This window comes from Pagrus major, chromosome 1 (genome assembly GCF_040436345.1).
Source record: "Pagrus major chromosome 1, Pma_NU_1.0".
In the NCBI taxonomy this organism is placed as follows: domain Eukaryota; kingdom Metazoa; phylum Chordata; class Actinopteri; order Spariformes; family Sparidae; genus Pagrus; species Pagrus major.
The window spans coordinates 117,156-132,500 of record NC_133215.1 but is presented as its reverse complement, the minus strand read 5'-3'; the positions used below and the strand labels follow the sequence as shown (position 1 = coordinate 132,500).

General features: G+C 47.3%; 1 protein-coding gene across 4 annotated transcripts in view; it reads left to right on the top strand.

The window, feature by feature from the left end:
* The window catches only part of LOC141010704 (son of sevenless homolog 1-like), a 36,264-nt gene that overhangs the window by 4,408 nt on the left and 16,511 nt on the right, over positions 1-15,345 (top strand). For 3 of the 4 annotated variants that reach the window (XM_073484057.1, XM_073483895.1, XM_073483817.1), the window contains 8 exons: positions 2,123-2,248; positions 4,008-4,139; positions 4,589-4,753; positions 5,021-5,230; positions 7,549-7,692; positions 7,782-7,892; positions 8,186-8,284; positions 8,769-8,896. In XM_073484057.1, coding sequence (XP_073340158.1) covers positions 2,207-2,248; positions 4,008-4,139; positions 4,589-4,753; positions 5,021-5,230; positions 7,549-7,692; positions 7,782-7,892; positions 8,186-8,284; positions 8,769-8,896 — 1,031 coding nt within the window. In that variant the 5' untranslated portion in view covers positions 2,123-2,206. The remainder of the gene's footprint in view (positions 1-2,122; positions 2,249-4,007; positions 4,140-4,588; positions 4,754-5,020; positions 5,231-7,548; positions 7,693-7,781; positions 7,893-8,185; positions 8,285-8,768; positions 8,897-15,345) is intronic. The other variant, XM_073483975.1, reaches the window with a different exon arrangement.

Sequence of the window (15,345 nt, the reverse complement as noted above, 5' to 3'; positions counted from 1 at the left end):
AAAAACAAGACGTCCACTGACTTTAATGAAACAGATGTGACGGCAGTGAAAAGCTTATTGTCACTGAACAACACTGTGAACAGACACCACTTCACAAACTACACACATGTTTCTTTACTTCCATAATAAAACGTTTTTAATGTCAGACTGGACAAATTCATTGATAAAAACAAATTACTTACCGACAGTCAACTCAGATTCAGACCCAACAACTCAACATCATCGGCATTAATTGAATCAATTGAGGAACTCGTGAACTCCATAAAACGGCCATAAAAAACATGCTTGTCGGGTTCTTCTGGACCTCAAACAATCAATCATGAAATACTGATTAACAAACTGAACGATACAGCACCAGGGCGAAAGTGTTGATCTCAGTGGTAGCAACAGGTTGTAAAGTTAGGAGAGTACATTGCTTGTGGCGTCCCCCAGAGGTCAGTGTTGGGTCCCAAACGCTTTGTTCTCTACATTAAAGTGTAACTCTCGCCAAAATGCAACCTAGGCTTTTTTTGTGAATGTACCCGAGACAAACCTTTGTGTAAAAGCATAATTACGATGAAAAAGCCACTTTTAAGATTTACCGTAGTTTTGTATTCGGGTCAAAATCAATCGATCCCCGAGTGCGGCGTAACATGGAGGAGAGTAAAGGTGGAAAGCTCCATGTTACATCGCACTCGGGGATCGACGCATCTCGACTGGCAGGATGGTGACGGGCGGAGCAAGCGACTGCTAACGTGAGTTGTTCAAAAACCAAAGGTTTGACTCAGGTACATTCACAAAAAATGCCTAGGTTGCATTTTGGCGAGAGTTTCACTTTAATGTAAAGTATCCAAAATATTGAAGATGATATTATTTGCTGATAGAAATATTTTTTGTTCGGGTGAGAATCTACAACAATTATTAGAAGTGATCAATACAGAAATGGAAAAATTTAAAAAGTGGTTTGATAGAAATAAATTATCATTAAATTTGAGTCAAACAAAAATCATTTTATTTGGTAATTATAAATCAAATATATATGTGTGTGTGTGTGTATATACACATATATATGAATATGTACAGTATATCAACCAGTTAAACAAACTGTTTGTTGAACAGTGTTCAGAGATCACAGGGATCAATGTCTCCACTGACACAAGAGGAGGTCTGATCCTGGACCGTGTGTCTGATGACCAGGGAGGTCAGAGGTCGCTTATGATTGAATATGTTGATATTAAATGTTCATGTTGTTGTGTTCTCAGTCATATTGATAGTTGTAAACTGAAGCAGCAGATCACATGATGCCTCTCTGCTCCTGTAGTGACCAGAGGTCACATCGAGGACAACAACAATGGAGGAAGCATCATGACGAACTACAGCACAGCCAGTCAACCTAAACATTTCAGTGACCGTGGACACGGAGACAGCACGCACTCCATGTACGTCACTGTCAGGATATTCCTGTCAGTGTGCCATAACTTTAGAATGATGTTCACACTGAGCTCCGTGTGCCTCACATCCTGCTCCGCCCACTTTCAGCACCGCCAGGTGATTTTCATCCACCTGTGTGTTCCCTAACGCGGAAACACTCAGACTGACCAATGTTATCAGACCTGCCTCGACCAATGATAACTCACTCAGCCACTGGGCACATCCTATTTCACATATTTGTTGTTTCCTCTCACCTCGCGTGGCTTCCTCACGCCTCTCCACGAATCCCCGGTGGCAGGGACTGAGACACCAGCTGATCGTCTGATGGCTGTTTGATGATTCCTGTGACAAACTGAGTCTATTGCATTTAAGTTGGAATGGTGGACTGTGTGTGTGTGTGTGTGTGTGTGTGTGTGTGTAGCTGCTCTCTTCCACCAGGTGGCAGCTTCACTAGAACCTGCTGGATGGAACCACAGAGCAGTGCATGCTGGGAACTTTCTCCTGCAGCCAGATTGTTTGTAAACACGGATGATGTCATAGATCTGTTCTGATCCACAAAGTTTATTCAAATTATTGATCACCGTGTTCAGCCTCATGGTCTCTCAGCTGTTTGAACTTCACTGTGACGACGATAACTCCTCATATTGTTTCTTGAGATCAGCTGTGTGTGTGTGTGTGTGTGTGTGTGTGTCTGTCTGTCTGTGTGCTGCAGGTGCTGCACCAGGTGCATCCTAACCTGGTGTCCCAACAGGAGGCGCTGCAGTACATCGAGGAGCTGATCCTGCTGCTGCTCAGCATGCTGTGTCAGGCTCAACCACGCACTGTACAGGACGTAGAGGTGATACACACACACACACACACACACACACACACACACACACACACACACACACACACACACGCATGCAGAACAAACTTTAGCTCACCTGTAATCTATCTGATGACATCACTGTGAGGGTGACGTGTGATTGGTCTGGTTTGCTTCTTCTTTCAGCTGATGGAGGCTGCAGTGAGATAATGAGGTGCTGTCTGATAAAAGACCAGACTGCTGGTGTTTTATCACACTGACCCCCCTCCCCCCACCCCCGTGACCTCTGACCCTGATCCCCCCGACCCCTCACTGCTCCTCTGGCACAGATCGTGTGTGTGTGTGTGTGTGTGTGTGTGTGTGTGTGTGTGTGTGTGCGCAGTGTTTCCTGTTTGGTGATGTGTTGAGTCAGTTGATCACACTGAGACAACTAATCAGACAGGGTCACCTGACCTGCAGGTGTGCCCCTGATGCTGGATACAGGTACTAACAGGTAATCAGGCCTGTTGGACACCAAACAACCAATCAGAGAGAGACACCTCTTTGTAGTGAATATAAACACTGCGACAGTTGATGCTTCAAATGAACTTTATTTATACAAACAGGAACCATCAGTCCCTTTATGAAGACATGTTCATGTCCATCAGTCCGTCTTTATTAGTATTGTTCGCAACAGAAGTCGTCTCATTTCCACAAGAAACTCCAGAATGAACCGAAAGACAAACCTGTTTCAGGTGAACTCGTCCTTTAATGATGACATCAGCTGTACTCACACAGGAAGTGACAGAAGAGGATAATAGACTAACATCTGAAATTAAAACTACGACTGAGCTGTGATGTAAGAGTCAAGACAGCAGCTGATTGGCTGCAGTTAACACCTGAACACAGAAGAGCAGCAGAGACATGTTTGACTAATCTGTCCAATGAGAGCAGAGCCACAGGTGTGTCCTGCAGTGTGATCAACGACGACTCTTTAAAACAGAATTCTGTTGATGTTTAGAACAGAGTCAGACCAGATGTTTGCAGACCAGGGTCAGTCCAGGTGTTTGCAGACCAGGGTCAGTCCAGATGTTTGTAGACCAGGGTCAGTCCAGGTGTTTGCAGACCAGGGTCAGTCCAGGTGTTTGCAGACCAGGTTCAGTCCAGGTGTTTGCAGACCAGGGTCAGTCCAGGTGTTTGCAGACCAGGGTCAGTCCAGGTGTTTGCAGACCAGGTTCAGTCCAGGTGTTTGCAGACCAGGGTCAGTCCAGGTGTTTGCAGACCAGGGTCAGTCCAGGTGTTTGCAGACCAGGGTCAGTCCAGGTGTTTGCAGACCAGGGTCAGTCCAGATGTTTGTAGACCAGGGTCAGTCCAGATGTTTGTAGACCAGATTCAGTCCAGATGTTTGCAGACCAGGGTCAGTCCAGATGTTTGCAGACCAGGGTCAGTCCAGGTGTTTGTAGACCAGATTCAGTCCAGGTGTTTGCAGACCAGGTTCAGTTGAGGTGTTTGCAGACCAGGTTCAGTCCAGATGTATGCAGACCAGGTTCAGTCCAGATGTATGCAGACCAGGTTCAGTCCAGATGTATGCAGACCAGGGTCAGTCCAGGTGTTTGCAGACCAGGTTCAGTCTAGATGTTTGCAGACCAGGTTCAGTCTAGATGTTTGTAGACCAGATTCAGTCCAGGTGTTTGCAGACCAGGTTCAGTTGAGGTGTTTGCAGACCAGGTTCAGTCCAGATGTATGCAGACCAGGTTCAGTCCAGTTGAGTCTGGTCCCTGTCCTCACCCGTCTTCCCCCTCTCTCTCAGGAGCGAGTTCAGAAGAGTTTTCCTCACCCGATTGATAAGTGGGCGATCGCTGATGCTCAAGCCGCCATCGAGAAGAGGAAGAGGAGGAACCCACTGGCTCTACCTGTTGACAAGATCCACCCACTGCTGAAGGTACACCTGTCCTCTTCATCATCGTCATCTAAATGCTCGTTCACTCCTGCAGTCTGTCGCTGCAGGGAGTCAGGTGTGATTTGGATCAATGATCAGGGAAGTTTGATTTACCACCTCAACACGACCAACATCAGATAAATGAAACCAGAAACCTGCAGAGACAAACATGTAGCGGGTTTATGTCCGTCTGACGACACTTTCTCATGGATCGGGTGAACCAATCACAGGTCTGATGTTTGAATCTTGTTTACAGTCAAGATTAAAACAATGCTCCAGTTTCTTCTTCTTTTGTTGAGTTTTATTGTGTTGCATTGCTGCCTCTGCTGTTCCTGGTCCCATGTGTGATCCGAGAGAATTGCTTACCTTAACAGTGATCGCAGTTATTTACTGTGAACCGTGTGTGAAAGTAACACACACACACTGTTTCCCATGATGCCTTGTGTTGTCAGGAGGTGCTGGGTTATAAGATCGACCACCAGGTGTCAGTCTACATGGTGGCTGTGTTGGAGTACATCTCTGCAGACATCCTGAAACTGGCAGGAAACTACGTCAAAAACATCCGACACTTCGAGATCTCCCAGCAGGACATCACTGTGGCCATGTGTGCTGACAAGGTACACACACACACACACACACACACACACACACACACACACACACACACACACTCCTCCTGGTCCTTCTCTTCCTCTTTCTCCTTCTCCTTCTCCAGGTCCTCCTCCTCTTCCTGCTCCTCCTCCTTTTGCTCCTCCTCCTCCTGCTCCTCCCCTGGGAATCATCATGTCAGACAGACAGACAGCTGACGACACTGACCGTCTCACCATTGAAAGATCAAAGATATGTCTGTCTGTCTCATCTGTCTCACCTACCTGTCTGTCCAGGTGCTGATGGACATGTTCCACCAGGACGAGGAGGATATCAGCGGCTTCCCTCTGATTGACGAGGAGCCGTCAGCCAATGAGGAGCAGAGTTACTATGAGCTGGTGCGGAGCTTCATGTCAGATGGTCGTCAGTACCTGAGACAGCTCAACCTGCTCATCAAGGTGTTCAGAGAGCCCTTCAACTCCAGCCCCATGCTCTTCTCTCAGCACGTACGTCTGCTCACCTGTCCTCACCTGATCACCTGTCTGTCTCCTGTCTGTCAACTGTCCTCACCTGATGACCTGTCTGTCTCCTGTCTGTCTGTCAACTGTCTGTCACCTGTCCATCACCTGATCACTTGTGCATTACCTGATCACCTGTCCTTCACCTGATCCCCTGTCTGTCACCTGATCACGTGTCTGTCACCGGATCACCTGTCCATCACCTGTCCTTCACCTGATCGCCTGTCCGTCACCTGTCCAACACCCATCACCTGTCCGTCATCTGTCCAACACCCATCACCTGTCCATCGCCTGATCACCTGTCCATCGCCTGATCACCTGTCCATCACCTGTCCATTGCCTGATCGCCTGTCTGTCACCTTATCACCTGTCTGTCACCTGATCACCTGTCTGACACCTGATCACCTGTCCATCACCTGTCTGTCACCTGATCACATGTCTGTTACCTGATCACCTGTCTGTCACCTGATCACATGTCTGTTACCTGATCACCTGTCTGTCACCTGATCACATGTCTGTTACCTGATCACCTGTCTGACACCTGATCACCTGTCCATCACCTGTCTGTCACCTGATCACATGTCTGTTACCTGATCACCTGTCCATTGCCTGATCACCTGTCTGTCACCTGATCACTTGTCTGTCACCTGTCCGTCACCTGTCCATCACCTGATCACCTGTCCGTCACCTGAGCACCTGTCTGTCACGTGATCACCTGTCTGTCACCTGTCCGTCACCTGTCCATCGCCTGATCACATGTCCATCACTTGATCACCTGTCTGTCACCTGTCTGTCACCTGATCACTTGTCTGTCACCTGTCTGTCACCTGATTACTTGTCTGTCACCTGTCTGTCACCTGATCACTTGTCTGTCACCTGTCTGTCACCTGATCACTTGTCTGTCACCTGTCTGTCACCTGATTACTTGTCTGTCACCTGTCTGTCACCTGATCACTTGTCTGTCACCTGTCTGTCACCTGATTACTTGTCTGTCACCTGTCTGTCACCTGATCACCTGTCTGTCACCTGATCACTTGTCTGTCACCTGATCACTTGTCTGTCACCTGATCATATGTCTGTCACCTGTCACCTGATCACTTGTTTGTCACCTGATCACTTGTCTGTCACTTGTCCGTCGCCCGATCACCTGTCCGTCGCCCGATCACCTGTCCATCGCCTGATCACCTGTCCGTCACCTGTCTGTCACCTGATCACCTGTCCGTCACCTGTCTGTCACCTGATCACTTGTCTGTCACCTGTCTTTCACCTGATCGCCTGTCCGTCACCTGTCCAACACCCATCACCTGTCCGTCACCTGTCCAACACCCATCACCTGTCCATCGCCTGATCACCTGTCCGTCACCTTATCACCTGTCTGTCAACTGATCACCTGTCCGTCACCTGATCACCTGTCCATCACCTGTCTGTCTTCTGTCGCCTGATCACCTGTCCATCACCTGTCCGTCACTTGTCTGTCACCTGTCTTTCACCTGATCGCCTGATCACCTGTCTATCACCTGTCCGTCACTTGTCTGTCACCTGTCTTTCACCTGATCGCCTGATCACCTGTCCATCACCTGTCCATCACCTGTCCGTCACCTGTCCGTCACTTGTCTGTCACCTGTCTTTCACCTGATCGCCTGTCCATCACCCGTCCAACACCCATCACCTGTCCATCGCCTGATCACCTGTCCGTCACCTTATCACCTGTCTGTCACCTGATCACCTGTCCATCACCTGTCTGTCGTCTGTCGCCTGATCATCTGTCCATCACCTGTCCATCACCTGTCCGTCACCTGTCCATCACTTGTCTGTCACCTGTCTGTCACCTGATCGCCTGTCCCTCACCTGATCACCTGTCCATCACCTGTCCATCACCTGTCCGTCACATGTCCATCACCTGATCACCTGTCTGTCACCTGTCTGTCACCTGTCCATCACCTGATCACCTGTCTGTCACCTGATCACCTGTCCATCACCTGTCCATCACCTGTCCATCACCTGTCCGTCACCTGATCACCTGTCTGTCACCTGATCAACTGTCTGTCACCTGTCCATCACCTGTCTGTCACCTGATCACCTGTCCATCACCTGTCTGTCACCTTTCTTTGACCTTTCCTCACCTGATCACCTGCCTGTCTGATTGATTGATAGTCTGACTGATCACCTGCCTGTCTGATTGATTGATAGTCTGACTGATCACCTGCCTGTCTGATTGATTGAAGGTCTGATTGATCATCTGTCTGTCTGATTGATCACCTGCCTGTCTGATTGATTGACGGTCTGATTGATCATCTGTGTGTCAGGACGTGGACACTATCTTCAGTCGGATAGTTGATATCCACGAGGTGACAGTGAAGCTGTTGGGATTGATCGAGGACACGGTGGAGATGACCGATGAAGGCAGTCCTCATCCTCTGGTGGGGAGCTGCTTCGAGGACCTGGCTGAGGTCTGTACCTGTCTGTCTCCACCTGTCTGTCTGTACCAGTCTTTATCTGTTGTGTGATTGATCAGCTCTGGACCTATCTTTATTGACAGGAGTTGGCCTTTGACCCTTATGAGACATATGCTCAGGACATCCTGCGCTCTGGTTTCCACGAACACTTCCTTGGTCAGGTGTCTAAACCAGGAGCTGCCTTCCACCTTCAGGTAAGCCTCACTACCTTACCAACAGGCTCCACCTCCAGCAGGCTGCCATGCAGAATCCATATTAACTGTTATCTGTGTTATTATGATGATGCAGTCAGGTTGGTCAGTAAAGGCTTTGCCGATGACCAGCTGCAGCAGAGGCTCATGGGTATTGTAGTGTTTAGAGACGGAATAAAACATTAAAATCAAAATTAAGAACACATTGACGAGAAACACCTCAGGTACCAGCAGCTCTTGATGATGATGATGACAGCACAGGAGTAAAGCTGCTCTGTCTGTCTGTCTGTCTCCAGTCCATCTGTGAAGGTTTTAAAGAGGCGGTTCAGTATGTTCTGCCCCGACTGCTGCTCACTCCGGTTTACCACTGTCTGCACCTGTTCGAGATCCTTAAGGTGAGACTGCAGCACCTGGTCACAACACCACATCACATGACAACTGTGACATCTGGAGCCTGTTCAGAGAGCCGGTTTATAAAGTCTGAGTTGAATGATCCTGTTCAGGACAGCTGATCAGAATTAGTTAAAAGAACAAAGTACATGTGTGATGAAAAGCCAGTGTCAGTATACCAGGACCCGTACTGTCGACCAGGACCAGTACAGGACTGGTACTGGAGAACAGGACCAGTATCCTGCAGGTCCGATCCTGGTGTCTGGCAAGTATCCTGAAGGCCTGGTCCTGGTCTACCTGGTGCCCCTTGACCTGGCTCAGCTTAAACCTACAGGTCCTGGTCCTGGTATATGACATCAGTTTAATCCTGCTCTAAAGTCCTGGTCTACTGTCTTAAAATGTTCTGTGTAGTGTTTGGTGCCTCACCTGTCCCTGCAGGTGATGTCACCTCTCAGCAGTGATAGTCTGTTGGCCCACCTGTTTCCATAGCAACTGGAGGAGAAGAGTGAGGATGAGGAGGATAAAGAGTGTCTGAAGCAGGCCATCACCGCCCTCCTCAACCTGCAGAGCAGCATGGAGAGGATCTGCTCCAGGAGCCTCGCCAAGAGGCGGCTCAGGTACATCACCTGCACACACCTGTGTACACCTGTACACACATGCACACACCTGCACACACGTATGTATACACCTGAGGCTCAGGTAGGTCGGAGCTCTGCCCTCCTGATTGCTGCACCTTATATACAAATGTTGCTTTCAGACTTCGCTGACACTTTCCTTTTTTATCCAGCCTTTGTGCTAAGCTAGGCTAGGCTAACTATTTGGCTTTCCTCCAAGGTCCCAAAAGGAACCGTTGTGAGTCTTTGATTATTTTCAAGGGGTCCTTGAGTAGTTTCAAGGGGCCGATGAGGAGATATTGTCATGTGACTGTCAAAGATCGAGAACGACTGGAACAGACATATGTACAAACATACAGACACATACACACACGCACGCACGCACGCACGCACGCACACACACACACACACACACACACACACACACACACACACACACACACACACAGTCCAGTATGTTGGACTCCTCCCATCCTCCCTGTTTCCCTCTGGACATAAATAGACTGGGGGGGTTAGGTCACAGAGGAGGGGTTGAGGGTGGAGGGGGGTCAGAGTGGTGTTGTTGGAGGGAAATGTCGTCTGTATCTGGGCGGTGCTGCTCTGCTGCTTATTGTTCTCTGTTTGTTAGAAAGAAAAGAACACAGAGAGGAAAACTGCTGCTAGTGTTGGATTAATTAAGTTTGGAACGCTTTGATCACCTGAAGAAGAAGACGAGGAAGAAGAAGACTACAGGAGGGGGCAGACGGTTTGGTGATTGGCATGTGGATATGAGGACGTAGGTGATTTCAGTTTCTCCTTCCTTTGTGTTTTTAGCAGCAGGTTAGAGTTTAACTTGCAGACTGGAGGCTGGTGGTGTGTTGTTGGAGGCTGGTGGTGTGTTGTTGGAGACTGATGGTGTGTTGTTGGAGGCTGATGGTGTGTTGTTGGAGGCTGATGGTGTGTTGTTGGAGGCTGATGGTGTGTTGTTGGAGGCTGGTGGTGTGTTGTTGGAGGCTGATGGTGTGTTGTTGGAGGCTGATGGTGTGTTGTTGGAGGCTGATGGTGTGTTGTTGGAGGCTGATGGTGTGTTGTTGGAGGCTGGTGGTGTGTTGTTGTGAAACAGTGTGTTAACATACCTCAGGGGTTTATGTTGTAAACTGATTAGTGAGCTGCTGCTCTCAGCTGTTAAAGGAACAAAACACTCAGTTTAATGTTTCAACAGACCGGAGACACACAGTCTGTCGTCTTTCTTCATTTTAATGAGAATCAACCTGCTGGCAGACAGACCTCCGTCACAGACAGACAGACCTCCGTTGCAGACAGACAGATCTCCATCACAGACACATTTGTTTTTGCCTCTTTTCCGTCGTTCCATCAGTGTCTGTTTTTGTAAATATGAACAATGTGTACATGTAGTCTGTCTGTAGATTCTTTAAACTGCATTTCCCTTTTATCCAGCTACACCACTGAATGCTAATGTGATGACAGTAATTTAGCTTGTGAGGCTAAACAACATGTGCACTTACATCAGGCTAACCAAAGCTATCATTACTAACGAACTCTGAAACACTGATGCGTCAAAATGAAAACATCAGCCATCTCGTTTCAGTGGTTGTTAATCGCGTGGACGCGGCTGTTGCTGCGGTTGTTGGTTGCTGATCTTAAACATGGATCAGTTTGACTTGATTTACTTTTATTTGAATTCTGGAGTGACTTCAGTCACTAAGTCATTCTTAGCACCAAGGGAAACAGTGGGGAGAATATGTTGGTTCTGACAGTGACATTCATGAAGGAATGAAGAAGTCGTCCAGACTGAACTTCACTGTCAGGTGACCGGCTGTGAGTTTCTGACTGTGACAGTCTTTTCAGTCACATACTTGATCTTTTACATCCTGTCTGTGCCCGTCCCTGCAGCTGCTGAGCAGCCTGGATGTTGTTAATCCAGTAGGTTCAGTAGCTGAAAAAAACTACCTGGTGAAATAATGGAGAGTGGGAGGCTCTCCTCGAGGGGAACGGACCAGAACTCCCACGGCCATTTCTGTTGCTGCATATAGACGTGAGGCTCTCTGGCCTCAGTAGTGATGTCACTACACACGCTGACATCAGAGATATTTAACAACACACGCTGACATCACAGAGCTGGAAGTTCCCACCTGTCTGAACAGCAGCTACAGGTGTTGCTGCTCTGTTATCACTGCTGTCCTTATAATTAACAGTTCAGTTCTTTGTTTTATTGATCCACATACTGATTGATCGAAGAGATGCTGTCTTCACATCACAAACACACACACACGTCTGAAATGTTTCTACTTGAATCACTGATAAAGTTTTTCACGTCCTGACGTATCAGACAAATCCAGATTCACACAAACACTCCTGGGAAACAAAAAGAGGAAGAGTCGTCCTCATAAATAAACTTAATCATCATCATCATCATCACCACTTCCTGTTTAGCTGATGAAGCTTCATGTTGACGTCAGATAAACTTCCTGCACTGAAACAGACTAGCAGATAGCTGTATGTGATGATGTCACGGTGATGATGTTGTCGAGGTGATGATGTTGTCATAGTGATGATGATTTCACAATGATGATGTCAATGTGTCTTTGTGCAACAGTCCAGCTGTTTGTCCAAGCTGAGGTTGGAGGTCTTCCTGCTGTGACCTCACTTCCTGTTGGAGCAGCCTCACTGGTTTGTAAAGACCCCGACGACGTTGTCCAATCAGAACTCACTCCTTTGTCACATGAGCATGTAGAGAACCAACCCAATGATGAGTTAAAGGAACAGTTCACCTTGAAGGTTACGTGTTTACATGGTGAAGTGAACCAAGAAGTAGATCTTTACCATGTTTGTGTAAACATTTCACAGGTGTGACAAAACAACTCCAACTCAAGGTCCACTGACGAGCTGTTTCCAGAGCTTTCAACCTCAGACAGTCTTCATCAGCAGAACAAGAGTTTAGTCCGTTGTCATGGTGATGGTGGGATCAGAGATGTCACGGGGACGTTCAGTTGGATTGCTTTTGAATATAATTTTCTATAAATCCAGCGAACATTACGATGAAACTAGTTGTTTTTCTTCCCAAAATAACATTAGAAATTGTAAATGACTTATTAACGAACTAACTCTGAAACTTTCCAATCAGAGCTGCCTGTTCCCTGACAGGCAACACTCAGGGCAGCAACAGTCCACAGACAGTCTGACATCATCAACACAGTCATCAGTCATTCAGTCAGTCAGTGAGTCATCAGTCAGTCAGTCAGTCATCAGTCAGTCAGTCATCAGTCAGTCAGTCAGTGAGTGACTCTTCAGTCAGTCAGTCAGTGAGTCATCAGTCATTCAGTCAGTCAGTGAGTCATCAGTCAGTCATCAGTCATTCAGTCAGTCAGTGAGTCTTCAGTCAGTCAGTCAGTGAGTCTTCAGTCAGTCATCAGTCATTCAGTGAGTCTTCAGTCAGTCAGTCAGTCAGTGAGTCATCAGTCAGTCAGTGAGTCTTCAGTCAGTCAGTCAGTGAGTCATCAGTCAGTCAGTCATTCAGTGAGTCTTCAGTCAGTGAGTCATCAGTCATTCAGTCAGTCAGTGAGTCTTCAGTCAGTCATCAGTCAGTCAGTCATCAGTCAGTCAGTCATCAGTCATTCAGTCAGTCAGTGAGTCTTCAGTCAGTCAGTCAGTGAGTCATCAGTCATTCAGTCAGTCAGTGAGTCATCAGTCAGTCATCAGTCATTCAGTCAGTCAGTGAGTCATCAGTCAGTCAGTGAGTCATCAGTCATTCAGTCATTCAGTGAGTCTTCAGTCAGTGAGTCATCAGTCATTCAGTCAGTCAGTCAGTCATCAGTCAGTCATCAGTCATTCAGTCAGTCAGTGAGTCATCAGTCATTCAGTCAGTCAGTGAGTCATCAGTCATTCAGTCATTCAGTGAGTCTTCAGTCAGTCATCAGTCATTCAGTCAGTCAGTGAGTCATCAGTCAGTCAGTCAGTCAGTGAGTCTTCAGTCAGTCAGTCATTCAGTGAGTCTTCAGTCAGTCATCAGTCATTCAGTCAGTCAGTGAGTCATCAGTCATTCAGTCAGTCAGTGAGTCTTCAGTCAGTCAGTCAGTCAGTCAGTCATCAGTCATTCAGTCAGTCAGTGAGTCATCAGTCAGTCAGTCATCAGTCATTCAGTCAGTCAGTCAGTGAGTCTTCAGTCAGTCAGTCATTCAGTGAGTCTTCAGTCAGTCATCAGTCATTCAGTCAGTCAGTGAGTCATCAGTCAGTCATCAGTCATTCAGTCAGTCAGTGAGTCATCAGTCATTCAGTCAGTCAGTGAGTCTTCAGTCAGTCAGTCAGTCAGTCAGTCATCAGTCATTCAGTCAGTCAGTGAGTCATCAGTCAGTCAGTCATCAGTCATTCAGTCAGTCAGTCAGTGAGTCTTCAGTCAGTCAGTCATTCAGTGAGTCTTCAGTCAGTCATCAGTCATTCAGTCAGTCAGTGAGTCATCAGTCAGTCAGTCAGTGAGTCATCAGTCATTCAGTCAGTCAGTGAGTCTTCAGTCATTCAGTGAGTCTTCAGTCAGTCATCAGTCATTCAGTCAGTCAGTGAGTCATCAGTCATTCAGTCATTCAGTGAGTCTTCAGTCAGTCATCAGTCATTCAGTCAGTCAGTGAGTCATCAGTCAGTCAGTCAGTGAGTCATCAGTCATTCAGTCATTCAGTGAGTCTTCAGTCAGTCATCAGTCATTCAGTCAGTCAGTGAGTCATCAGTCAGTCAGTCAGTCAGTGAGTCTTCAGTCAGTCAGTCATTCAGTGAGTCTTCAGTCAGTCATCAGTCATTCAGTCAGTCAGTGAGTCATCAGTCATTCAGTCATTCAGTGAGTCTTCAGTCAGTCATCAGTCAGTCAGTCCGTGAGTCATCAGTCATTCAGTCATTCAGTGAGTCTTCAGTCAGTCATCAGTCATTCAGTCAGTCAGTGAGTCATCAGTCAGTCAGTCAGTCAGTGAGTCGTCAGTCAATCAGTCAGTGAGTCATCAGTCATTCAGTCATTCAGTGAGTCTTCAGTCAGTCATCAGTCATTCATTCAGTCAGTGAGTCATCAGTCAGTCAGTGAGTCATCAGTCAGTCAGTCAGTCAGTCAGTCTTCAGTCATTCAGTGAGTCTTCAGTCATTCAGTGAGTCTTCAGTCAGTCAGTCAGTGAGTCATCAGTCAGTTAGTGAGTCTTCAGTCAGTCAGTCAGTGAGTCATCAGTCAGTGAGTGAGTCTTCAGTCATTCAGTCATTCAGTGAGTCTTCAGTCAGTCATCAGTCATTCAGTCAGTCAGTGAGTCATCAGTCAGTCAGTCAGTGAGTCATCAGTCATTCAGTCATTCAGTGAGTCTTCAGTCAGTCATCAGTCATTCAGTCAGTCAGTGAGTCATCAGTCAGTCAGTCAGTCATCAGTCAGTCAGTCAGTGAGTCGTCATTCATTCAGTCAGTGAGTCATCAGTCAGTCAGTCAGTCATCAGTCAGTGAGTCAGTCAGTGAGTCGTTAGTCATTCAGTCAGTCAGTCAGTCAGTGAGTCTTCAGTCAGTCAGTGAGTCATCAGTCAGTCAGTCAGTCAGTCGTCAGTCATCAGTCATTCAGTCAGTCAGTGAGTCATCAGTCATTGAGTCATTCAGTGAGTCTTCAGTCAGTCATCAGTCATTCAGTCAGTCAGTGAGTCAGTCAGTGAGTCATCAGTCATTCAGTCATTCAGTGAGTCTTCAGTCAGTCATCAGTCATTCAGTCAGTCAGTGAGTCATCAGTCAGTCAGTCAGTCAGTGAGTCGTCAGTCAATCAGTCAGTGAGTCATCAGTCAGTCAGTGAGTCTTCAGTCAGTCATCAGTCATTCAGTCAGTCAGTGAGTCATCAGTCATTCAGTCAGTCATCAGTCATTCAGTCAGTCAGTCAGTGAGTCGTCATTCATTCAGTCAGTGAGTCATCAGTCAGTCAGTCAGTCATCAGTCAGTCAGTCAGTCATCAGTCAGTGAGTCAGTCAGTGAGTCGTTAGTCATTCATTCAGTCAGTGAGTCATCAGTCAGTCAGTCAGTCATCAGTCAGTCAGTCAGTCATCAGTCAGTGAGTCAGTCAGTGAGTCGTTAGTCATTCAGTCAGTCAGTGAGTCATCAGTCAGTCAGTCAGTCAGTCAGTCTTCAGTCATTCAGTGAGTCTTCAGTCAGTCAGTCAGTGAGTCATCAGTCAGTGAGTCATCAGTCAGTTAGTGAGTCTTCAGTCAGTCAGTCAGTGAGTCATCAGTCAGTCAGTGAGTCTTCAGTCAGTGAGTCTTCAGTCAGTGAGTCATCAGTCAGTCAGTGAGTCTTCAGTCAGTCAGTGAGTCATCAGTCAGTCAGTGAGTCAGTCAGTCAGTGAGTCATCAGTCAGTGAGTCAGTCAGTCAGTCAGTCATCAGTCAGTCAGTGAGACAGTCAGTCAGTCAGTGAGTCATCAGTCAGTCAGTCAGTCAGTGAGACAGTCAGTCAGTC